This window comes from Lissotriton vulgaris, chromosome 2_1, assembly GCF_964263255.1.
Source record: "Lissotriton vulgaris chromosome 2_1, aLisVul1.2, whole genome shotgun sequence".
Classification (NCBI taxonomy): Eukaryota; Metazoa; Chordata; class Amphibia; order Caudata; family Salamandridae; genus Lissotriton; species Lissotriton vulgaris.
In genome coordinates, this window is record NC_141687.1 from 1954831809 (window position 1) to 1954859258 (window position 27450).

At 42.9% G+C, this 27450-nt stretch overlaps 1 protein-coding gene across 1 annotated transcript in view; it reads right to left on the reverse strand.

The window, feature by feature from the left end:
- Positions 1-27450, reverse strand: part of FANCI (FA complementation group I) — a 636131-nt gene that overhangs the window by 519237 nt on the left and 89444 nt on the right. Inside the window, exons 4-12 of the mRNA XM_086958134.1 lie at positions 25785-25915; positions 24596-24749; positions 24448-24505; positions 16787-16828; positions 15849-15972; positions 14638-14723; positions 13478-13610; positions 12742-12834; positions 5387-5523 (exon numbers count right to left, since the gene is read on the reverse strand). Coding sequence (XP_086814260.1) covers positions 5387-5523; positions 12742-12834; positions 13478-13610; positions 14638-14723; positions 15849-15972; positions 16787-16828; positions 24448-24505; positions 24596-24749; positions 25785-25915 — 958 coding nt within the window. The remainder of the gene's footprint in view (positions 1-5386; positions 5524-12741; positions 12835-13477; positions 13611-14637; positions 14724-15848; positions 15973-16786; positions 16829-24447; positions 24506-24595; positions 24750-25784; positions 25916-27450) is intronic.

The window sequence follows — 27450 nt, forward strand, 5'->3', positions numbered from 1 at the left end:
TCAAGACCTGCACGACGCTTATCCAGCACGACCGCCGAGGGATCCTCGAGTGAGTGCTTTGGGGTTTGAGAAGCCCTAACCCTGAGCAGCTCCAGCACCGAAGTCCAGCCCCCCAGCATCCACGAGATCTGCGTGGGGCCCTTCTGCTCTTTGCTGCTCACCGCATTGTCCGGTCACTTGCCTGCTGGCTAGTGGCCCTCCTGACGACGAACCACGACGATTACATCGCTGGTCTGGTTGCTCCAGACTGGCCCTTGCTCCCTTCCAACAGAGGAGCACCCCGGACCCTCCTGGTCCACTCCAGACGCCATTTTGAGTCCACCGCGTGGGCTTGCCTTTGCCAAGGTTTGTTGCCCCAATCCTGGGTCCAGCATCGCCGACAGCAGACACCTTCGTGGGACAGCTCGCACCTCCATCCTGGTCGCCGACAACGCCTCTTGGTCCGAGAGACTGCAGAGCCCAGCGTCGCCCACTCACCTGGTCGAGGTGACTTCATCCGGTGCCATCCTGGTGCCCACCTAATCACTGGCTAGTGATTAAGAACTGAGTCCCCTCTGCTTTCAGGTCGTCTCCATCACCGATCCAGGCTTGGATCACATCAAACTTCATCACTGGTCGCCTGCCAGCAACTTCTTCTTTCAGGCTCCATAGACTGTAACGAGGATTCCCAACGTCTTTTGAACCCTATGCAGCCGCAGCCCCTGGGCTAGGTAACCTGAGCATTTCGGTGCTCCAACGTAGGTTCACTATCTAAGTGTCCAGATCCTTTTTCGTTTTCAGCCTATCTAGTCGGATTCGTCCGATAACTGTAACTTTACGAAATCTAGCATCCATAGACTTTGTCCCGCATCCCGCGTGAGAGTGCACACTCTGCACCCGATCTCCCTAGGCCTCCTGCTCCTAACCTGAAGGTTCTGTAGTGTAGTCCTAGCGATCCTGAAGCCTCTGGATCTTGTTACTTACCTGCTAGTATTTCGCATTCCACTTTTGTAGTATATGGTTTTTCGTGCCCCTCGGGCATTTGTGTAAATTGTGCAACTTAAAGTATTTTCTTAAGAGTTTTGTTGTGTGCTTAGCTCCCTGACTCATAAAGAGTTCAGGGTAGACTTGTTATAAATAAATATCCTTTTATTTTCATAACAACTTGTGTGGTGTCCTTTCACTTGGTGTTCAAGGGGTATATGTGATGGTATAACAGCTGGCTTAACACGCCCTCTAGAGTTTAGCCTAAAGACTGCTCTTGTCCATGCTACTAGGATAGCTGGTCTATAAGGTTGACTTACAACCAATCATCAATAAGGGTCGTTTGGAATGATACAAAGTGATCACTAGAATAGTGAGCACTATATATCAGGCCAACTTCTCACACAAGCATATTATCATTTATAATTCTAGAATTTCTTTAAACACAGCTAGACGTAGCATTTGTATTAAACCTGACACAGTGCAAGATAAGATCCAAAGGCTTGACCACCTTCTTTCCTAGTCCAGCTCACTCAGCCAGCCCGACTCATTATAGGCAGGTGAGGCTATGATCACACTTCTTTTCCCTGCTCCTCTGCTTTCTCGTCATGTTTGAACTAGTACTGTGGGACCGTGACTTAATTTCCCTCTTTACTGTTCTCTACCTGCCTTCTATGCCTATTCCCTTGTTGGGCCATGCTTGCTTGGTTGTTACCTAACCCTGAATGGTGCTTCATAATGGGGCTGTTCGAGTGAACCTCATCTACTATTTCATCCTTAGTTACTCCTCTTAAGCTCTCAAAAATGTGTCTTTTACAATTTCCGAGTAAAATAAAACTTTTGCAACCTCCTTCCCTTCTTAGCTTTTTGTAAAGCCTACTTGCCTTATATCCATTGACACCAATGAGTTCAGACTGGGACACTTAGGCAGTGAGAACAATAACTGTAAACTGTTTAAGGGAGCTAACTTCCAACTTTTTTTTACCTCCCCTTGCTCTATAGGTGGGCTCTAGTTATACCCATATGTGGTTTCCTAACAATCTTTCCTTTTCGGTTGACAGATCTAGGTCAAATCCTCACTTAACCCCCCTTCCATCCTCCTTCCTCCCTTTAATACCCTACCCATGTTGGCTCACCTGAACCAAAATTTCGTATTTGCTATGGCTCCCCTACGGAACGCGGTTGATATACATGACAAAAATATATAATGAAAAAGAAAAAGAAACATTTTAAATGGGGGCTTGGGCTCAGAGATAAAACACATTGAAATCTAACTCTTTAGTCTCAATGTTGTCATTGCTCTTACATTATAAGTACTATAATGTTGTATAGATATATCAAACTAACTGTGAAAATAGGATTCCAACATTGATGCAACAGTATTTTGCTTTTGTACAGACAACACAATTACTCACATTATTTGTGTCACAAGCCCTTAGAATGGCCATTAATTGAGTTTGCTTAGTGGTGAGTTTTTTATGGCAGTCCCTCCTCTGGTTTAGGACTGTTGTCTCACTGGTTCAGGCCTGTTCATTTTGGGTGTTCACATTACTCCTTATTCGTGACTCTAAACATAAATGGGTTTCTAAAAATGAGTGTCGCAGGACCCTCCTGCTCTTCAGCTCTCAGGTGCAATTTAAATAAATGGCTGGCCAATTTATCACAAGATCATCTGACTGCCCATAGTCAGACCAGTAGAGCAGCCTTCTGCTACTGCTTATGATGGGGAGGCATTTAAAGTCAGGTGGGCCCTCAACCAGCCCCTGGGTCTAACAGTGAGAATCCATGTTCTCAATACATTAAATGATACAATCCTCTTCCTCATGAATCTACACCTAGAATCTCTGGAAGAATGCAAATTTTTGTTGGATAGCACTGTGCTCAGATATCGCATTAGGGGGAAATGATTTTAAAATGGTAGGGATCTATGACCTCACAGAGGTGAATCCAGTCTAATGGCTATTTCACACATTTTCTTCCCCCTAAACCTCTGATGATCTTGGATGCAGTCATAATGAATATCTGTTCTGAGACAGCTGGAATGGAGCCTGGGTTGCTAAGCTGTGGCCTAGCTGGCTGCCGGGATGGTGCATCTGGTGCATCTCCCTTATTCCTAGGCGACTGTGGTGTGATATTCGTCAGTGTTTCTCCTCTTTTGGATCAAAATATATCCCAAAGCTTCAGTAAGAAAGCTTATTGGCAATCGGAGCAGTTCCCTGCTCTGATGAAATGGAAACTGGGCTGCTGAATTGCGGCCAGACTCAGATTCAATAACTGGAGCTTGGTGAGATTCCAGTTGTGCTAGGTCTTCAAACTCAGAGGCCTGTCCTTGTGTAAAGATACCTTTTTGGTTCAAGGCTGATCTTTCTTGTGGGATTAGGTTGGTTGTAACCTCAACCAAAAAGTTGGAAAGTACTTCACCTTAAGCATCACTTTTTCTTGGGTGGGTGTGTCTTCTAAAAGTTGCTCACTGGGATGAGTTTTTTTTTTAAAGGGTTTTGACGTTGGTATCAAAATATGCAATTGACTTGAGGCCAATAGTTTAAATGTGGATCTCGAATTCCTATAAAATCTATTCATCAAAAGCTCCCTTGGGGAACTAGGTAGCAACTTCCAGCATCATAATGGTAGAACAGGCCACTTATGCATTCTACTGCAAAAGATTATTTTAGCATTGAACTTTTTGAAGCACCTGACACATGGTGGTGTTGTAATTCCATGCAAAAGAAGGATTGTAAACACTATTTTGTCTTTCCACACTTGCCAAGCTTTACAATGAAGCCAGAACCTAAAAAGGAGTGTTTCAAATATTTTCATTCTTTTACCCCCCGCTCACCCTCCCCCAAGTCGTTCATATATGACTTAAGTCTGTAAGCATTGGTGAAATGGAGAGAAAAAAAAGAACACAGTTGCCGATGTTTACAGGTTAATATTGATGTCTTGATGCATTGCTCCGATTCTTCAGTGAAACGTTATTAAAAATGTCTTTGTTTCCACCTTTGGAAAAGAATGTAGTCTGTACACCAATGCTTTAGGGGCTTTTGGGGACATAGGATTAGTCTTTGAATTATGCTGCATGCTCAATAACTACTTCAAGATAAACAAGTTTTACTTTTTCAAACCTAAGGCTAGATGGCAGAAGTATGTGCGGTTTATGAACCGCCAATACAATACATGATGCAAATATGGTTTTCCTTCAATACCTCAAGGACAGAGAAGAAAATGATGAATGTCGTAATGGAGGACGAACCAAGAGTTAGCAAAGAAGAAAACTGAGAGAATGGGCACTTGTAAAGCTAAAGCTTTTAGACAATGTTAAAACATTAAAAGATTGAGGAAGAATATTGATGAACAATGAATACTTGGACAACAAATCTCATTTTAAAGTTGATGGGAATATGAAGAGGCATTGATTACTAAATGTGGTTAATGGATGAGGGTTCAATGGTTCACCTAGCAATATGAGAACGTATTATGACGTTAAAGATTGAGGCAAGGATACTGAAAGGGGGAGGTGAAGATATCTATAGATTTAACACGTTTTAACAGGGAACAACTAAGCTCCTATCTGCAGGACCACGACGGCGTTACCTCCAGTCTTTCAACACTCAAATACAATCTTTACCAATGTTCTGACAGAACATTCTGTGGTTACCACTTGACCAATAATCAGATTAGAAATAATATAACAGGGGCCAGTAAGAATGCTAAATATTTGATTACATTAGTGTGTAGGACATTAGAGCAATATTATACAGATCAAAGCTTTGTGTTAGGTAGCCGTATAACAAGTTTAAGCTATATTAAGTTGGTTTGTAGCAAACATTGTTTAGATCTGTAATCACAAATCCATGAAGCCTGGAACATTTGCCGGAGTTCACTGGAAATGATTGCATGCATACTAGTACTGCACTCTTATAATTTGCATCATGATATTGAGGGAAGCTTTAAGTAAATGGATACGATCTGCCACAATATTAACATATTGAAAAATTGATGCTAATGCTGTATGTACCATAAATGCATTTACAGTTGTTTGAAAAATAATAATACAGATTCAAACAAAACAATAAAGATCAAAGCTTTGTGGGCCATGAATGCCAGCCTCAGTTCCGAATGTTGGAGTATTTGTGGTACGTTAATCAACATCATTGTCAGGCTGCCTGCATCTGTTCAAGGGTGCCTTAATTTTGTGTTGGTACTTGAGGTATAGTCCATATAAACTAACACAATTAGTGCACTTTCGAGACTTGGTCTTTTAAATCAGCAAAAAAACAAAATACATAAGAAACATGGTACATCTAACGGCAAGAGACATTTGAGAGGAAGGCAGATTGGAAGAAGTGGTACAAAACACATCAACCTGCTAGCATGTCATGTTTTTGGACAAAAAACACATTATTTCTTTATCTCAGATGATTACCTGTTCTTCACAGTTTCCAAAATCATTGCTGAGACGCAGCTTGGCTTAGGAATTAGATCCTGAAGGCATTTAGAGCCCGCCTGAAACTGGAGATCTCTGAAACTTTTAACAATTGCCATTTTTAGGAATTCGAACACCTGTAGTTATAAAAAATAAAAGGTCTTAATGTAAAGGGAACACATGACCTACCATTACAGGATATTCTCTGACAGACCAAATTGTACTTTCATATCATAGACATGAGGTTTTTTTTTTGTTGCACTCTGCTTCACAGCTACATAAGTGACATATTGGTGAAGGCGCTCTGCAAACTTATGGTAGATGTTCCAGTTTTGTAGACTGTAGCAACATATAACAGAAAAGGATTGCATTCATATTGCCCAACATGTCTTCCTCATCTCATCTTCGGTTTCATTGGGAGGGCACAGGGGTGAACATCTACCAAAGGACTTTGTAACTGTAGACTAAGCAGGAAGATTGTCTTTTACTACAAAACATATAACATTTAATGAAAAAATGACACAAACATGACAAACATTAAATAAGTGGAAGCAGAGATACGAATGTTTAAAAGTTTAAGTAGAAAGAGCACCAAAAAGCTCTAAGCATCACTGATAGCCTATGTTTGTGGTAGATGGGGATCTAGTCGCAATTTCAGGCTGACCGCGAATGAGCGTCGGTCGGGTACACCAACCTGACTCATCCTAGTCAAAGATATTACATTCTGATTTGGGACCGAATTTAAGTCCTGGAGGACAGCTAGTTGTTCCCCCAGGGCGACGGAGTACATAACTTCATCGCCCAGGTGGAGGGATCACCCGCCAGATTTATAAATGACACCATGCTGGTGGTCATGTATAAAGAATTGATTGGAACCGCCACCACAGCAGTTCCTGTCAATGCACTACGCTGTGTGGTGCAGGGCTCCATCAGAATGACAGATCCCTGCACCTAACAGTTTTATTTTTTTTATTTTCACAAGTAAAATCTGAAAATGGGATTTTCTTTTTGGAAAAAAAAAAAAAAGAAAATGCCCCCCTCGCCATGAGAGCCCTCTTCCATGGTGAGGGGTGCATTTATCAGTTTTCACTGCCCGTTACCGCCAGGGTTTTCCTGACGGTGGCAAGCAGTAAAAACTGACCTCTAATTCCGCCCATCTACATTAGGGGGCAGAATTACAGGTTTAACCGCTTCAGCGCGGCGCGAATTTTCGCGCTGTGCTGAAGATTCCAAAACGGGCGTGGTCGTGACGGAACGGTTCCGTCACCAGCACAGCCCAACCGACGCTCGTGACGGAACTGTTCCGTCACAAGCATCAAAGGGGTTAAAACGGAGTAGTCCCTGCAATGCCTAAACCTATGGTCCACTCGCATATAGATTTGGTGGGCAGACCATTATCTTGGTAGTATGTATACTACCTCACCACAGAGTATACAGATCAACAAGATATAAATCAGGCCCTTAGTCTTCAATCAACCACAGGAGTATACTTCTAAAGCCCCCACAGGGCCTAAGTAGAGGCAATTTGGAATGTCAGCAGTGGCCAACAGCAGGGCCTAGTACATGCCCTGTTACCGCTGGTCAGCTCGGTACTTCCAGGAAAAGGCCTTTTGAAACTTGTTGACTCCATGTAGCTACACAGAAGGTCAGCCATTCCACTTATTTGTCCTGGATACAAGAGGGAGGAGGTCCAGTCCTTCATGGTTCCTCTCAGGTCACAAACAGCAGGTTCAGTACTCTTCTGTTCTTATGCAGGTCCAGAAAGTGTTATTAAGAGGGTACCTAGAGGTGCCATATATATGCCTAGAACCAGCTACAGTGTGGGATGACTGCTGGGCAATCTCAAGGCCAATCCTAACCACTTTTTCAGTAGTTCCTGCTTGATTTAATGCAAACAGGCACCAAAATACCATGTGGCAAGACACTTTAAGATGGAGAAAGTCTTAGCCACACTAAACAAACAGGGGATCCACACGATTTGTCTTGGCATCCTGTTCTCTCCCTTCCAAGAGTGACCCAAGTTTTGCAAGTGGCTAAACAGACCTATCAAACAGGATCTGACCAGGTGCTGTCAAAAAGAACCACTCGACCCCCACCTTGCACATTCTGTAGAGTTCAGAGGAGTCATTTCTGTCCATTCAGGACAGCCTATTGTTTGCACCTATTCAAGGCCGAACACAGGCTGAGAGTTGGCAGAGGCTTATGCCAATTAGCCTTTTGGTCTTTCATGCTTTCTAAAAGTTACTTTTCCTTAATGTGTATTAAAAATACGACATCACAATTAAATTGGATTTCTAATAACTTTTAAAAATAGTGGTTTAATAATTTTTCTAGCTGGTCCCATTACTGAGATACAGTATTAGCATGTTTATCTGTATTCTTTTTTTATATAGGACAGCTGGGCCTGCCAGATTGAAAATAGCTTTCAGTAAGGTTTGGGGTCAATGGGTGACATACCAAGACGAATGATCGGATGTATGGTTGTACGTAGGGGCTGAGGGCCAGAGGTACGACAGTTTTTCGCAGTCGCAAACAGGTTTTAGGCCTGTTTGCGACCGCAAAAAACGTGTGGCCCATGTACCAACCCTATTTTACGAGTCGCTAATCAATTAGCGACTCGCAAAATAGGATTAGCAATTTGCTATTAGGAAGGGGCATTCCAAGGCCATCCCTTCCTAATAGCGACTCCAACACCTATGTAAGAATGTTTTGCGACCGCAATTGAGGTCGCAAAACACTCGCAGTTTACCACACTTCTCAGAAGGGTGGTAAGGCACTTGCAAATGGGACAGGGTCTCCAGAGGACCACCTCCCCTTTGGGAATTCATGCACAATTATTTTTTAAGGGCAGGCAGTGGTCTCAGAGACCACTGCTGCCCTTAAAAAATCAAATGAAAAAGTTTTATTTTTTAAATGCAGCCCGTTTTCATTTAGGGAAAACGGGCTGCATTTAAAAAAAATAACAGATTTATTTAAAAGCAGTCCCAGACATGGTGGTCTGCTGACCTCAGCAGGCCACCATCCTTGGGAGTGCCAGCCATTCCCTATGGGTTCTCAAATAGCGACAGCCTCATTAATATGCATGAGGCATGCAATTTGCAACCCCAATTGGAATCGCAAACAGTGTCACATTTATGTGCATCCCAATTTGCGACGCACAAATTGCGGGAAGCAAATACGACACAATTTGCAACTCGCAAATTGGTGGGTCATACATCTGGCCCTTGGAGATATACTGGGATGCCTGAAGTGCTGCCATCATGCGTTGTGACAGACTTAGAATAAGACGCCAAGTCCACCAGATTTGATGTAACTGTTCCTCGCTGATTATACGATGTATAAATATCTTTCCTCTACCATCTGAGCTTTTGAATCTATAAAGCTGTATGTGTAAGCTGAGAATTTGTATAACTGAATAAAAAGATGCTCTTAAAAAAATAGCTTTTGTAGCCTCATCAGTTTAGGGACATGGTAATATTAATTTTCTACATGTCATTCTTTTAAATTCCATGCACCTTGATTGAGGGCTACAAGGCTTATGTAGGAGTAACTTACTAATATTTAAAAGGGAGGTTTTTACCTGTCAAAAGAATTGCTTTAACAGGCTGTATTACAGATTTAAACTGCAGCAATCAGACTACAGTTGTAGGCCTGAAGCCATGTTTTCCTTGTCACACTAGTGGTTGTCACAATAAGTGCTACAGTCCACAAGTAAAATCTTGCCCATGGATGCACTCTTTACACTATATACTAGGAACTTACAGGCAAGGTAAATATCGCAGTTAGGAATAGGCCAATTCAATCATTTTTATTTTATTTTTATGTAACATAACAGGGATCGTATTCCAAGTATGATAGGCCGCAGGTTCGGCTGTCGGCGTTGAAGTGGTAGCTCAGGTAGCCAACTAACAAAACAACATGTCAGCATGTAAGAGGTCAGTGAAAGGCAGGGACTTACTCTCATGGGAAACATGCTACTGAGCAGTAAATTCTAAAAAGAGTCACAAGCCGAATAATAGTATGCCAGGGTAGGGTCTAATAAAGGAATCAAAGTGGTTGGCAGTCCGGGCGAGGAAGGTGGGGATGTGCATATAGTGGAGGAAGGGTGAAATGGACTTGTTTGGAGTCACGGTCTGCCATTGACCTTTGTTGGGGGGATGGGGTTCGGTCTGTCTGTCTGTCAGGGGTAATGAGGGGAGGTTAGAGGGTAGGATTGGGATGATCCTGTAAATGCTAAAAAGGAAAAGAAAAAAGGGGAGGGAGGGTTTGTCATGTGCTGTCCCTGGTTCATCCTTTTTTGTCAAGCCTGGTCGGGTTGGAGTGTGAGGAGGTCCGAAGGTGGAGTCTTAAAGGTTCAAGAAGGGCGACCAGAAGAAGATTTCCAACAGGTCAGCTTTTACATGTAGTCGATTACTAAGTTGCACACACAATGCTACCTTAACATCTCAGCTAGCCACTCGTCATATGTAGGCATAAATTGTGAGCACCAGTGCACAGGGTACAGAGTTTTGTGCTGGCCATTGCCAAGAGCCGCCACTTGTGGGAAGTGAGGTTGCATGTGTCTTATGCAGCATGTTCATGGGCCATGGGAGTGGGGAGGGTAGCGCGAGTATGAGGCTAAGGGTGTTGCCTAATAAGGACCAGAGATGGGTGATAGCAGCAGAATTGCATAGGATATGGGTTGTGTAGCCCTGCAGTTGGAAACATCTCTAGCATCATGAGTAGGGGAGAAGGCCCATGGTCACAAGTTTTCAGGGGTCCAGTACAGTTCTGAATAGTTTTAAAGAGGAAGAACTTCATTTGAGCTTTATGTTCCCCGCCATCTAGGTCTCCCATTATTTCCCTCCAGTCCAGAGTATTTTGCCAGGTCATGCAGTCAAGAGAGGGCGGGAAAGGAGGTATTGGAACAATAGGTTGTAAAACCAAGGCATGACTCCTTTGTAGGTTCTCCATATGTCCAGGTATTGGCATACAGGAAAGGTGGGGATGTCCCATGCAAGGGGATTAGTGCAAATGCACCTGTAAAATGATAAAGGGGGTTAGCTCTCCGTATCAGCTGTGGCTTCCCTTCTAGTTGTAGCTCCTCTTCAAGATAAAAGATCTGCTTACCCCTCTAACCATCCCTCCTCGCCACCCATGCCCCATCCCGCTCCCTTCTTCTCTCCTCCTCTGCACTCTGTCCCTCCCCTTCACACCCCCCTTCTTTCAGCGTCTATCCGCTCTTACCTCCCCCATTCCAGCCCCGTAGTACTGAATAAACATTTCTGTTACGTTAAGCCTGAAGATATAATCAGTTTTTCTCTCAAATTCTCTGTCCATTGAACAAGCTGCCGGCCGTGGCAGAAGGGTTACAACTGGGAGTGCAGTGGGGCAGGCACAGCCAAGTGGAGGGGGGTCATAGAGTCCGTGGCTGGCATAGGTCCTTGGAAAGAATGAGCAGTGGCCCAAGGTCTCCGCGTGGACCTCGCTCCGACCGTGATGGTGTGAGGGTCTGACCCAGAGTCCTCCACTCCAACAGATGGGGGGCGGAGGGTAGTGGTCCTAACAGTCCTTTGGTGAACAAGCCGCAGGCACCTGTGTCAATAAGCTGCCCCCATGAGATGCCAGAGAGGGGGCCATGCTGAAGGAGTCGCTGGGCCACTTTACTAGAAGTGGAATTGCCCAGCCTAGTGATCTAAGCCCTCAACAGTAGTATCCTGAAAGGGGATGGGGTATTTGAGTCCAACTACAAAGCAGGCAACCGGCTCTCCCGCTAGGCCTAGAGAGATAAGGCACAAGCGCCTTCCTACCCATCTGGTAGATTGGGAGGCTTTGGTAGGGTCTAGTAGGATTTGGGCTCCCACCATTCTATGGGCATCTAGATACCAGCAGGCTCAATCCAGCCAGTGAAGCAGTGCGTGGCTCAGCGGGGTGTCAGCGACTTTCCGTCTGTGCTGTACAAAGTTGTGAGATCACAGAGGAGCCAGCGGGTTCTCTCAGCAGAAGGTGAATACAGCCACAGGCGCGCCGCGTTCGCCACTTACATTTACCAGCGCTTGGTCCTTGAAGCAGACTGAATGGTGGTGGCAAAGTCGTGAGCTTCTGGAGCACATTGCATGCCCAAGTAGCCAGATCGTGTTTCTGCACCTTTCCCGGAGGGCCAAGGTGGCTAGCGAAGAGGTGCACGTCTAATTTTCTCCCGAGTGGAATAGGAGCTCAGAGGAAAACACCCATCTTAGGCTACAGCAAGACTCCACCCCCCAGGCTCATTAACTAATATTTAAAGGAGGAGCACAGGACTTTGCTCAGGTTAGAAGGAATGAAGTGCACAGAGTTCTAAAGCTAGCGAACTAAACAGGGTCCAGCAATAGGTTCTGGGGTGACTATGTACAAAAGGCAGATTTCCAACATCCATAATGATCAGCTGTAAATCAGCAGCACTGACTGAGTTCTAAGAAGGTAAAGGGAATGGGGAATAAAGTCCTTAGGTATGGCATCAGTCGAGGAGTCTAAAACTGTGGTTCTTAACTGGTCATCCGGGGACCCTTGGGAGTCTGCGACCGCTACTAATAGGTTCTGGAACTATTTTGAAAATTAAATAGTGGTAACAGATTTATAAAGTGTATATAAACAAGGATGCAATATCAAAAACAATTTTTTTTAAACGTTCTGCAAATGTGTGTAGAAGTTTGAAACTGGAGCCTAAAAGTTAAGTTGGTGTCCTCACACTGATTCGTGGGAGCAGTGCAAATCCATCAAACAGAGTATAGTAAGGAAGATGGGTAGCCTCAGTTCAATTTAGGAAAGCCCCAACCTTCCCATTAGAATGCAAATTTTCATATTTTATGTTTGTGATTTAAGAAAACATTTCATCATTTGTCTATTTGTTTATTGAATACTTGTTTCTGTATTGTTGCATATCGTTTTGCGGATCAAATCATCAAATTTGATTAAGTCTGGGTCCCTGACTTCAAGTAATGGCTCAGTGGGGTCCCCCGATTCCTATTAATGATTCAGTGGGAGTCCTCGAATTCAAGTAATGATTAAGTGGGGGTCCACAAAAGTCAAAAGGTTAAGAACAATTGGTCTAGAAAGTCGAATTATGTCACAATGTAAACTGAAGTAGAAGATTCCGTTCCTCTGAAAAGCCAAGGTCATAATTTCATATCTACAAAACTCAAGCTTGTACGTATATCTGCGTCACAACATGTTAAGGTACTACATGCTCTGTTTAAAGTGAACAGGGATAAATAAGGAGTTAAGACTTGTGTAAACTTCTTCCAATTAAAAATAACCACTGATAAACTGTAGTGCATGCCAATAATTAAAACATGTAAAATGTGCTGGTGATGCAAGAAATATTCAAAATGTTATACCTGTTCCTCAAATCGGTGTATTCTTGCCACAGAGAGAAGAAGAGCAACACTGAAGGGGCAAATTATCTTGCTAGTGTCGCCTTGCTGTCCAGCCTAAAAATGTAATCAGAATTAGTTGATGCATTTTAATGGGAGGATATAAATGCAAATACATATCTTATGTTTTGGCTGCTCCACATTAAACAAAGAAAACCAAAAAACTTAAATGATAATCACAAGATCATCAATGAAAACTAGGCAGTAGACCACTCTTCACTTGGCTAGTAGCCCGATTAGGTTTGTCTTTATATTAAACATGTTAGACTGGGCTTGTGTGTTACGGTAGAGCCCTGTGCCGACATCCAGGATACTAAATATCAAGTTAAAAGGTTTGTCTAATATGGGCATTTAAAACAGGGAAACACTCTGAAGCCACTCACATGAGGTTGTTGTGGGTCCAAGTTTGGCACTAGTCAGAACGTGGTTCCAGCCGGCCCACAGATAAGCCTTAAATAAGTAAAAGGCCTGAATAATTATGAGACTGTCAAGAATATGAAAATGTATAAATGTTTTTCCCTATCCACGTAATGCATTATATGTAAGCCAGTCTTTGGCTTGACATCAACTCAAACCTACACCTAATTCCTTGGGTGATGTGGAGTCCTTTAGAACAGGAAAATGCAACACAAATAAGGTAGGGAAACTGTTTACAAACAAGTATTGTCTCTGAGTGTGCTAAACTTGGACTTTGCTGTACCTTAAGATATTTGACAAGCTCCCGGCCTAAGTCTTGATCCAATTTGATAGCAAAGACAATGTGCAGGATGACCGTGCCTTCCACATGCCGAAGTTGGTCTTGAGGAACAGTTACTGTTTCAAGCTCCATTGAACTACAATAACACAATGTATGAATTACATGAAGGAAATTAGTGAAAATGTTGTTACTTCCATGATTTCATAAATCAACAGTATCACATGAAATAACTTAAATGTTGTCAACATTTAAAAATACAACACAAAATTACATAACATGTTTGCAAAATAAACTACTCAATAACCAGTCCAGGTGCAATGAACCTGCTAATGTTGAATGTATACATAAATACACAGTAGAAAGAGATAGCATTGGATCAACAGCATATCTACACACATACACAGTGGACAGAGATAGCACTCGACCAACAACATATTTATGAATGAACAACAAAGCACTGTTGCCACTCTAAAATCCTCTGATTGTTTTTGTTCAGTGTGGCTCAAGTTAACTCTTCAGGACTGTTATGAGCTGTAATCACTAGAGGTGCCGATACTTGACATGAGGTGTCTGCAGATTGGTTAGTCACTAGTAAAACAAGGACATGTCCACAATCAGAGGTAATTCTAAAACACTTCAACTGTAAAGACGTGCTGGATTACTTGCAGGAGTGAGGAGTTTGCCCAAGCTGACATGTATTAGAACTGATTTTACAATACAATTAGTATTTTGGTTTGAAATTAGCTTTGCAGGGAAATCTCAGTTTACAAACTTCAAGGTCATACATGTGCTTGATGAAGGTGGAACAAGAGGTCATTTAAAGAAATTTGCCCATATAAAACATACCATGGACATAAAGGAGAGCATGTTTTTACACAATTTCACACCATGGTAAGTCTAGTCATGGATCACTACTTCCAGTCAGCGAGAGGTTATACAGGTACATTTGGGTTCTCGATCTTGGGACGGTTGATGAGTGTCAGCAACATTACAAGTTATGACCAGTGGATAACCTCAGTGAATTGGACACTGGAAACAGCACAGAGACCAACAAGTCATAACTAGAGTGCTTTAGCCACAGGGCAAAGCAGTGAAACAATTGAAATTCGTTCAACCCTATGACTCCCCAAAGAGGTGCTAATACACAGCGCAATAGAACTTACTCCACGTTCTGTTCTTGTCCTTTATTCTCTTGATCCAGGTTGTTGAAAAAAGCAATAACACCTTCTAAAATATTCTTCTTACATCCCTAGAAGATAAAAAATAATATTTGTCCATCATCTGACACTATCCTTCAGTAGATTTTATTATTGATTAATATTGGCAAGTCCAAATGTTCACACTTATTTTTTCAACACAGAAAACCACCTGCTCATAATTGTGAGCTTATTAAACATATTTAAAACATCTCACAGGATTCAGGCTAGAGAAATCAGAGTTTGCTCACCCGTAGTGTGACTCCAAGGTGAAAAAGTGAGGCATAAACTATCATTGTATTGACTGTGATACTACATAAAAGTAGTGGCAATAATCATAATGAAAAACAATAACATTTCACACCCAAGCTAATGAGGGATAATTGGTATAATCCATGACACACATTTTCTATTGAGAGACACTTCTGTACCTATAAAGTGATTCAATAAATAAAAACTGCCAGCTCAAAATCCTACATAGAACTTACCTATCTGCACATACACTGGTGAAAATGGGGCGTAGGCCGGATTCTGGGTGCCTCAGGAGGTGACCAGCAGAAGGTACATTTTTCCACACACTCTGGGACTGCCCAAACCTCCAGCTGTATTGGGAGAGAATCACCTCCACTCTCGCGAGGGTAAGCGGGAAAAGCATCACTTACTCCCTGCGCCTTTGTTCACTGAAGGTATGGGAGGCCACCGACCTGACCCAGACTGAGCCCACGTGGGCATCACTGGGATCTGTCCTTGCTAAGAGGAATATAGCTCAAGTATGGGGGACTGGGGACTTTGGAGACTAGCCTACATATCAGAGATGGGCTAACAACATGGTCACTACGATGATAGCAGAAAAGGCTGTTTTCAAACACAGGGTCTGTCCCAAGAAATTGGATTGCAAATGGGCTAAATGGAATGTATCACGTGGTGAAATATGTGTATCCCCAACAGATGAACTGCGTAACACTGAAGTGCACACGGATCTCAACCCCGCTTAACGATGTACAGAGAATGTGTTTTAACTGTAAAAGATGGTCATTTGTCCTTTTACCACTGTATGTCCTTGTTAGGTGTCCTAGTGGCCTTTCACTGTACTATCATAGCTCTTCAATAAAAGGAAAAAGAAGAAAAAAAGAAGGAAAAAACGGTAGAATCGTTGCAAGACAACAAGGAACTCTTACCTTAGCAGAAAGAAGAAGCAGCTGGTATACGAGTGGAGGTACTTCCTGTAGCTCCAATTTGGGAAACATTCTTTGAACCTTTTCCACAACAAAAAGCAGCTCTTCTGAGTTAAGCGGGACATCTCTACGAAAAAAATTCAAAAGGTGTATTTAACATTTACCTATGTTGATTTTGAATACCTAGAACAAACAGACATACATATAGATTACAGATTCTACAATTTTCAATTGAGTACATCTTTGTCTCTTCCTCAGCTTAGATCACATGTGCAATGAGTTTGTTAGTCCCAGCTCAGCCTACATCATGCAAAATAATATAATGTGTCACCTATTCACAGCACTGCGAGAGCCAGGCCAACAGTTGCAAGGATACAGTTTTTTTAAAAGTGTTCAGACTTCTACATGATGTTAAAAAAAATAGACTTCAAGTTGCTAGAAAACACAGAAATGGCCAGGAGATAAGTCTGAACATGGGTTGAGCAGGAAGGGGAATTAACATACCTCCTTTGTTGTGTCGTTAGAGGCAACAAGATTCTTCTTAAAACACAGAAAAGGGGGTGAAAGAAATGGCAATAACCAGGTCATTGCTGCTACAGTAGGAAGATGTCAGAAAGAAGTAGTGACTGTGAACAACATTGAGCTGACAGTTCCTCTTTCAGCAAGTCAATAGGCAGAGAGTCAGCGGGTGGGACAGGGCTGGGTATATCTCTCAAGCATTATGACCCGAAGAATAAACAGAAAATAATTATCAGCAAAGAGAAAATGTTTCATTTCATATTCTTGATATCAGGAAAAAACAGAAAGGCCATCAAGATGCAGAGATGGGAAAACCCAGTAAATGTTATACATGTTCACTGTGCCTACAACTGGCACAGAGCAAGATGCTGTCTGCCCACAAGAAGGTGCAGGTCAATCAGCAGGAGAGAAGTAATACTTACCTGAACATTGACGCGAGGCTAATCACACACTGTGGATCCCACCTGTTTAAGTAAAATGAAAGCAGCCTTGTTATTCGATTCAATGTCAAAAGCTGTCCCTAAAAATGTATTTTTAAACCAAACATATACAGAGAGACCAAAAATCTAAATTAATATAACATCTTTAATATTCAAGGCTAGCCTTAAGTATATTTAAAACCCCTAACATTAGAATTTTAATTGTGAATTGGGTGTGGATTATGAATGCACTGAAAACTAATGTGCTGATACATTAAAGCCTTGCTACTTCAGTCAATATTAGATTAAAAAAAATTATACAGTATAGATTTCAAACCAGCAGTTACCTCACCACTGCTATCTTAGGTAAATTTGACACTCCTTTGTTACAGTATGAGATGAAATACTCTTAATACACTCTGCAACTACATTGTCTAGACTTCATCTACACTAGATGTGTTTTGGACTGAGGTTGTAGACGACACCGCAACGACTATTACTAGGATTCATATGGCAGAAGTCCCTACAATCGTCTACGGAGATTAATTGCTGAAAACCTCCTGTATGGATAGATTTTTTTTAGGTCTGGCATTTCTGTTAGCTAAACTATGCATCACCAGTCGATGGGTTTATGTACAGTTGCCTAGCTATACCTCCTTAGTTAAAGATTTGGCCCTTTGCAATTAACAGCAGGATTGTTTCGGAGGCCTCATCTAGTTACCACATTACCCAAAAGATAAACAGGAGGCCTATCCGAAGTACCCTGGCAAGAATACAGTACTACAAGAACTCTTTTCAACCTGATGTATGGGCAGCTATTTGATTTTGTGGGGTGGTGGGATTTCTCTTGATGCTGTTCGCAAGGTCCAAGAATTTTGATATGCCCAACTGAAAACAGCAATGCCCATTCAACCCAAACACCTTGTGAACTTTAGTTTCTTGTGGAGTTTTATTGGTTACACAATTGAAAAAACTAAATAAAGTTTCAAAAACCAAAATGTTTTAAAATAATCTTCCAAGCCCAAAAAAGAAGGAAGACTACGATCTCTCACCAATGTTTTTTTTTACAATACATTCCTTTACTGAAAACGTAATAATATCATATGAGAATAACAGCTATAAAATGTGTCCTCACAAAGTATTCTGCTCTACACAGATCTGCTAAACGACATAAGCTTCCAAAAGGAAGAAAATGATCACTAAAAACATAAGTAAAAAAAGAGTAATCTTGCTTAACCAAACACAGCACCGAAACCGCCCTCATCGCAGCCACAGACGACATCCGAACACTACTTGACAGCGGAGAAACAGTGGCCCTCATTCTACTCGACCTCTCCGCCGCCTTCGACACAGTCTGTCATAGCACCGTCATACAAAGCCTCAACAACATCGGAATACAAGGAAAAGCGTTGGACTGGATCGTCTCGTTCCTCGCCGGAAGAACCCAGAGAGTACGACTTCCCCCATTCAAATCAGAGGCTACCGAAGTCATTTGCGGTGTACCACAAGGATCATCACTCAGTCCCACCCTCTTCAACGTTTACATGAGTCCACTCGCTTCCATCGCGCGTCAACACAACCTTAACCCCTTCCACGCTCATGACGAGCTGGGCTCGTCATGGTGTAGCCTCCTCGTACACTCATGACGAGCCCAGCTCGTCATGAACAATGGGTATTTTGGTTCTTCAGCACAGGGGGGGAAAACGCATAGCAGCCATGGAGTTAACATCATCTCCTACGCTGACGACACCCAGTTGATCCTTTCCCTCACCAAAGACCCTAACTCCGCCAAAACCAATCTTCACGAAGGTATGAAAGAAGTAGCCGAATGGATGAAAAACAGCCGCCTAAAACTTAACTCAGACAAAACGGAGGTGCTCATCCTAGGATCATCCCCCTCTGCCTGGGACGACTCATGGTGGCCTTCGGCTCTGGGCACAGCACCCACACCCACAGATCACGCACGCAACCTGGGCTTCATCCTAGATTCCTCACTCTCGATGACCAGACAAGTCAACGCCGTCTCATCCTCCTGCTTCAACGTACTTCGTATGCTCAAAAAAATATTCCGTTGGATCCCCTCCGAGACAAGAAAAACTGTCACCCACGCACTAGTCACGAGTCGACTGGACTACGGAAACACCCTCTACGCCAGAATTACAGCCAAATTACTGAAAAAACTCCAACGTATCCAAAACGCATCAGCGAGACTCATCTTGGACATCCCTCGCCAAAATCACATTACCGGCCACCTGAAAGACCTCCACTGGCTCCCCGTCAACAAGAGAATAACATTCCGTCTCCTCACCCACGCACACAATGCCCTCTACAAACTAGGGCCCGAATGCCTCAACACTCGTCTATCCTTCTACACACCCACCCGCCAATTAAGATCCTCCAATCAAGGCCTCGCCGCAATTCCGCGTATCCAAAGATCCACCATGGGAGGTAGATCCTTCTCCTACTTGGCGGCCAAGACCTGGAACTCACTCCCCACCCACCTCCGCCTTACACAGAACCACATCTCCTTCAGAAAAGAACTTAAAACCTGGCTATTCGATAAATAATGAACCCCATCCCCAAGCGCCTTGAGACCCTCTGGGTGAGTAGTGCGCTATATACATTCTTGAACTTGAACTTGAACATACATGTGCGGGGGTGGATTGGATAGTAACATTGTGCTGTGAACCTTGGAATATGAAAATGGAAAACCCAATAAAGTTTGTTTTAAAAAAAAGACTGATTTGCATATGGCAGAGTTCAAACTGAGGTGAAATGGTGGGCAAAATAAAAATGAGTTGCAATGCTACCCCGAGCGACTGGCAGTGCTTAGTCAAGTTTCAAGCATTCTTCCCATCACTTTTTGAGAGTTTTCTGTACGGCCCTATTTGGCAAAGGCATGCCCAGACATGGGTCCTGTGCTCACTGTATCACTGGAACCAAACTACACCTGACTAAAGGGCCCCAATCAGGGTTAAACCTGTCTTGGTTGTTTGTATTCTCGTGCAGGAAGTACCTGGCCTTGCAGTTCGGGTTGGACTACTCCCTAAGGATAAGCATTTGGCTGGGTCCAAACTGAGGTGGCATGATGGGCAAAAGAAAGAGTTGGAATGCTACCCCAAGCGATTGCCAATGATTTGACAAATATCAAGCCATCCTCGATCACCTTTTGTGTGTTTGGTGTTTGAAGAAAGAGCCATACTGAAACCAAGGAACTTCTACAGGGCAAAGAGTAAAGCATTAAAAGAAATGCAACAAAGTTTCAAATAAATCCAAAAGTGCAAGGTAAATGAATCAGTCATTGTATATTACACAAAACCAGGAAAAAATGTTTTTGGGGAGAAAAAGCCACAGAAGGCTAAATTAATACAAAACTGTACTGCATCCAGGCCTGAAATATCAAGAGCATGAAATAAAAATGAGACTGAGGATAATGAGGTCACCGCAGACCTGGAATCAATGAACTGGCCAATGTGGGGGGCATGGAATGAGGTTGACAGGGGGATCTAGGTGGAGGTTCTGCAATCACAGAAAGAATGAAGAGCATGATTCTTCGTGTGAAGCAGAGTTGGTAGTAGCACAAAGCTTCATAGCGAGGCGCAAAGAGGAATAGAGAAACATCCCATAGCCCAAGCTTGGGGCAAATTATTATAAGAAACAACAAAAAATAACTACCTCTCCCTTCACCGCTTCCTCTGGCAATATTTTAAATAGTAACGCCGATGGTTACAAATCCCCACCAATATATATTGAACACGGTTTTCTTCCCCACATTCACCATAAAAATAAATCCCTATTTTGCGCACCTTACCTTAATTAGCTATTAAGACGATGCCAACTGACAGATTCAGCTTACAGCAAAGACATTGATCAAGCAGTTTTGGCTCAACAAAGCAATGCTGGATCTTCCAAATTGAGAAAACAACAGGTTCGATGCAAGGGACTAGACACCTCATGTTAGCAACCAGCAAATGCATGTTGGTTAGCAGTTCCAACCGACAGAGTTTCACATGCATAGGCATACTCCTATGAATGCAGGTATGTGTGGCTAGAAGTTAAGATGTGTGTTGTTTAATATATGTCCCTACTGCAAAGCAGGACAGTTCCCCAGAACTACAGCGTTAATCTTCACTAATATGGTCACTTGACTAATTGAACAAAAAATTTATCCGTGCAGCCCTCCATATATAATTAAAACAACACAGTAGGAGCTCTGATGCGTATGTTTCATTGTCTAGTGCTTTTATGGCAATTTCTTGACAGTTGGAGGACCAAGATTTCACATATTGATTCCCCACACCAAGAATCTGCCAGGTGAATGCCTACGAGCGGACAATGGTGTACTTCACGCAATGTAGTTGTACTACAATCTGACCCCCTGAGGTGTCAATGGACTCGGATTGAGTGGAGGGCTACCCTATTTTTCTATACTCTCTTAGCTCCTTTTTTTATTGAGTTTCTTTCCCACATTTGTCAATAGCCAGAAACATGGAATAGAAAAGGTTCAACCCCCTTGTAGCACAATACCTAATTGATTCCCATCTCAAAGCACCTAGGCCTACTGGTGGCTGATGTATAGCATTCCAGAAGGAGGACAAAAATCAGGCCTCAAATTCATTAGGTTGAATATTATCTGCAATGAGTAGTTTAATTCTAAAAATTAGGATTAATTAAATGCGGAGCAAAAAAAAAACACACACAGTAATGTATGGTCTGCTGTGCTGTATTTAAAGTGAAAGATGAAATAAACCAAAGGGGCACATTAAGTTGCATGCACATTGCTCTTGATGAAATGACTTTTTAAAGATTTAGCAGTATATAGCACATAGAAACCTACAGCGCATTTTGGGACATCTGGTGGCGCTAGACTGGGACAAAGTCAAAGTTTCGGGCCGACCGCGATGGAGCCCTGCGCGGCTAACCATGGCGGTAGGCCTTAGTCATAGTTTTTACCTTTCGACGTAAAAACTTTTCTGGAGCTTTTTCTACCGGGTCCCTCGAAGCTCTCCACCAGTCCAGATTCGGTGAGGGTTCGCCAGCCTGCCTTGCGGCAAGGTCCCAGTCATAGCTATGAAAGTCGTACCTCTGGAGCTTTCCAGCGGAACGATCCAGATAACCAGGCAGGCTCGCAGTTGAAGGTGGGCAGCTTGACTCTCATGATTGGTTCTGGTCACCTCTTGTACCTTCAAAATTAAAAACGTTTACAGAGTTTTTTATCCCAGGGACCCTCAATTCTCTTCATTAGGCCAGATCCAGTGAGGGTCCGCCAGCTCGCCTTGCGATGAGCTCCAGGTCAAACCTGTGGAAGCCAGACCCCAGACCTTATCAGTGGGACGAACCTGTAGGGAAGGGCGGCTCCCGGTTGAGAGTCGCCGGCTTGGCTGGCCAGGGCGAGTCGGTCCACTTATGGAGTTTTTTTTTTCAAAGTTGCTCCAAAGTTCTGGAACTTATTCCTGAAGTTCTTCTGAGAGTCTCAAAGTGTCCAATACTTATTCCAAAGGTCTGAAAGCTCCAAGATGGTCCTTGAAAGGTTCGGACTTCAATTCCCAAAATCCACTTGGACAAAACCCTTGCAAATACACTGGAGTCACTCCAGGCTGGGGTGAAAATCGAACTTCCAGCATGGACCCTTCTTCTTACTTTAGTTTCTAGCAGCAGATCTGAGAGGCTCTGACCCTCTCAGATACTTATTCAGTGTTCCCTGGGCTCACACAGGACACTCCTGTCCTTGAGGTGCAGGGCAACATCCCAGAGCATTACCATTTCCTCCAATGTATGGCACTATTTCCTCCCAGAGAGCACCAGGTCTCTAAAATTCATCATGGCTTATATTTCAGCAGGGAGAGAAGAGCTGGCTCAACACACCTCTGTGATGGCCTATCTCCATAGCCTCTCTCCCTTGCATCTGCTCATTCCTTCCTTAAGCCTAGCATCTGGATGGGTTCAAAGAGGAGAAGTGTGAATGAAACTGGTGTTTTCTACCCGTCTCCTCCTTCCATTGAAGTATATTTTTTATGACACCTCCCCCTGCTCTGGCATTCCTGTGTAGCAGGACCCTGCCCTTTCGGGAGAGCTGGCTACGCTCAGGGGCTCTTTATCACCGCATCAAATGAGCCTGGCTAATCCACATAACTCTGACCAATCAGGACAGATCACTGGTAGGCTGAATTTTGGCTTACAGACAAGAACGTCTTATAACTTCTTTTATGTACATTTCAGGATAAATTAAACAACAGCATATTGTTGGATTTATCAACACTACTATCCTTGAATGATATTTTTCTGTAAGGCCTAGCGTTAGTTATTAAAAAATTAACTGATTGCCATGTTAACCTATGTGGCTGGAGATTGCCATGTTAACCTATGTGGCTGGAGATCTACAATGGGGAAAATGAACTGGGCAATTTCTCCAACACCAGGGCTTATAAAACATCTTTTATACAGACCCTACCTATATCCGCAGTCCCCCACCCCTGGGACACCTAGGGCAGACTTTAGGGATTCTGAATATATAAGAACTACGTAGATCCACACTCCACAGTGCTCCCAGCATAAAAATAGATTTTGGGAAGCACTTTACTACAATGTGGGAAGGGAAATGCGTAATTTCACTATCGACAAGGCATATAAAACTTATTTTAGAAGGATCCTCCTAATAAGTACCTGATCCCCCACTCTTGAAAGACCTAAGGAAGACTCTGGGTATCTTAATATGCCAAATTATTGTAGTGTATCAACTGTTAAGTACCCCAAACACCAAAGTCAAGTTTGGGCACCATTTACATGTTAAAAATAGTCCTGCAACACAAGGCTGCTATTGAACTGACCTCAGGCGTCAAGCAGTGCACACATGAAAGTGCAGAAAGGCTGCAGGCCTCTAAACTACCATGCCCTACTCTAGATTAGGGACTTAAAGGTAGTGTCAATCCCCCTTCTCTATTATGTACTAACGTCTTATAGAGGAAGTCAGGCCAATCATAGGGGTACCCTAACCTATAGTATACACTTGTGTATGTTAGTGTTTTCACTGTATTCTAAGTTTGTTTTCAACATAGCACTGGCAATGGGCCGGGTTAGGCAGAGCCCAGGGACAATCAGGTACCACCAGTACCAGTCAGAAATAAATGGGGGTACCCAGGGAACAGGATGACGTTGCAACAAAATTAAACCGGTGCAATGACTGAACCCTACCGGATCCACCCATCCGGATACCCCCAAAGAGGTAGTTTTTAAATCAGTGAAGGGACCAGCCAGCCACAAGGAAATAATTGTCCTGTGGTAAAGCACAGAAAACATCATGGATAGAACGAGGGGGACCAGCAAAGAGCCACCCCGACCTCCCAGCACAGATACAGCACTATAGACAATCTACGGGGTAACCAGGGCCGGACTGGCTGTACAAGGCATCGGGCATTTCCCTGGGAGGATGGAAGTGTGGCGGCTGGGTTTGCAGTGGTGGGGCTGGTTTTCTTACTGGAGGGTGGTTTTGCAGCGTAATGGAGCTCTAATCACAGAGGTGTCATACAGAGGATTTAGGCTTTTCACTTCATGTACTTTAGGATACGGAGTATGAGACAGTTGGTGTTACCAGTGCCTGAATACAGTTGTTTCTCTACAAATTAATACATTGGAGTTCATCAAGTTAAAAACTAGAACACACTTACCTGCTCGAACAAAGACTGTTAATAAGTTGTTTCTTAAATTCTGGTCCAGTGAGCTCCCCTTGAAAGGAAAATTAATGCAGTGAAAATAAACAAAAGGCAATTTTATAATTGCACACTTCTGATAATATTTTTCATGGAGTGGTTGTACCTTTGCCATAAGCTAGGCTTTCCTTCGAAGTCAGAGCAATAAGAATGGTTGGAAATAACTCCAATGATTTTCCATTGGGCATACTCCCTCCTTTGATACCTTCAACGAAGAGATTCGCCAGCTCTACTAGTGATGCTCCTGGGAAGTGATGGGCCTAGAAAACAAGGGACCGACAAGTCAAGAGTGTGTTGAATCATTATCAAGTGTGCTGTGGTGTTTGACAGTGAACATAATGATGCTGTGCAGGACAACATAAACAAATAAAGGCATTCATGTTTGCTACTTATTCGGGATGGGTTTTGAAGTTTACATGAAGGAAGTTCCAGGATGAGGAAGGAGCGGATCTAAGCAGAGGGATTTCGAAACCTAGATGGCTCAATCCACAGAGCATTCCTACAGTGGAGGCTTTTTAAGTCTTCGGGATATCTAGGGGAGTACAGAGGGAAAGAATACTGCTCAGCTTTATTGATTTATATACAAAGCAACAAAGCTGGCATGTGATCCTTGCATTAGGCAGTAGTTAGTGAATTTTACACAGAATGGGGAACATATAGTCAAATTGTTCTGAGGAGGTAACCAATCTGACTGTAGAGGGGAGGATGGCAGAGGGACATTAAGCGGAGACAGGTGTGACTAAGGAGCTCGGACTAGAATAAAGTTGCAAAATCAAGGGGATGGACCACAAACTGTAAGTGTTCCTTGAGAATTAGATGTCTCACTTTTTCGAGAGTGTGGGAGAATAAATTAGCAGCATTCACCTCAATGGCTATTTCAGGTAATAGTGCTAGTAAGGGGTCTACGCTGAAGGCGAGGAATTACACACAAGTCAAGTAAGTTGAATGGAAGGCATCCACTACCAGAGGATAAGGGAAGTTGGGATTTAGACTGTACCTGACAGATGGAGAGAAGGAGAGTACATTTTGACTTATTTCGATTCAGTAAGAGTCCACCTGACACATGGTTTGACATGCATTCTCTTAACTTACACCAATTGTATTCATGCCATTTAAACACAGTGAAAATAGAAAAAAAAAAGTATTCAATGTTGGTAAGCCTGAATTTCACCAATATACTTCAGCCTTTCAGTATAGTTACAAAGCATAATGGAAAATGCAAAGGGGGTCTGTTTTCCCCTCTATGAAGAAAGCTTGGCTGATATCCTAATTTATAGCAAGTCAACCAAACTTACCTCTAGCATTAGCAGACCTATAATTTCAGAAGCCACTTCTGGCCGCAGGTCTCCAGATTCAACCAGCTTAATGCAATGCCTATAAACATGTAGTCTTCTCCGAACGCCCACATCCTCGGAGTAGGGAGATCCTGTGGGAAAAGGAATGATGTAAATGTTAAACTACAAAATGCTACCCAAACTGACAGGAATAAAAGTATTCCATCATCATATATCGAAAAAATCGAAACCATCAGGTATAGTATTCCCTTTACTGCTCACGTGAAGTCTCTAGATGACAATCCTAATAACTCATCTACTATGAATCAATTCATGGCCATATGTCCTGACATCTTATTGGAGTTAATGTCCAGAGTGAAGTCGGGCTCTCACAAAGACTATTGCTCTCCCTCTTTTCTGAGGGATATTTTCTCAGCCTTACCTCATAGTATTCTTCCTTTCCTTAACGAATCTCTTAGCAAGGAAGAAGTACCTAGAGCCTTCAAAAATGCTACATTAGTCCCTCTTCTTAAGAAACCAGGAGCAGATCCCTCTAATTCCTCTAATTACCGTCCTATTTCCCTTCTTCCATTTTTCTCAAAAATCTTGGAGGCCCACGTGGCTAGGTGCCTTTCCAAGTTTATTGAAAAATCTGATTACCTCGAGCCTAACCAAGCCGGATTCCGGCCTGCTCACTCTACGGAGTCAGTTATTTTGGCGGTGATGGATACCTGGAGGGCCAACGCTGACACGGGGACCCCGCAGGCACTTGTGCTCCAGGATTTGTCGGCTGCGTTCGACACGGTCGACCATAACATCTTGCTGCACTGTGTCGAACAAGCTGGTATCCGGGGCACGGCCTTTACGTGGATAAAGTCTTTTCTTACTGACAGAACCCAAGCAGTGGGTCTTGGGAATTATACTGCCCCTAACTTGTCCACTTCATGTGGGGTTCCACAGGGCTTGTCCCTCTCCCCATTATTGTTTAATCTTTATATTCGGCCTTTGATTTATTCACTTAAACACCAAAAAGTAAAGTTGGAAGGTTCCCCCGGTTCTATTTACAGGGAGGGGAGCAAGTACAGTAAGAAAGATTGAAGGAACCCTGTAATTTGTACTTGGTCCTTGCATACGACCAGTGTGTGTGTAATATGTAAACACTGTGTGCTGTATGGAGGGCGGGGGGGTGGGTTCCTAATTGGAATTTTCTAAACTTACATCTAACAGTTAGACCAAAGGGTGACACAATTCAATATGAAAAACAAATAAAATAAGAAATATGTTAAAAATATATAGTGCAATTTATTTAGGTACCTCCCTATTATGGGTTACACTCTAAATTAAAAACATCTGTTTAAAAGACAATACATTGTATTATAAAAACCATAAAGCAGTCAAAAACAAAAGTCGACGAGGCGTTTCGGTGGTTTGTAATAGTTGCACCTTCTTCAGGACGTTTTTACTAGAAAGATTCAAAGTCTAAAAATAGAACAACATTCTTTTAGATACCTATTTCTATGCATCAACATGTAAATTACAGTAAAGCTACACCCATTCATTTGGACTATCTCCACCCCATTGCTTATATAAGAGAGACTATCAACACCTCCAGCTTGTCACTGTATATATTCTTAGCACACCTTAGTTTATACAAGAACGCTTAGTAACTTTTATAAAGCATTTGAGT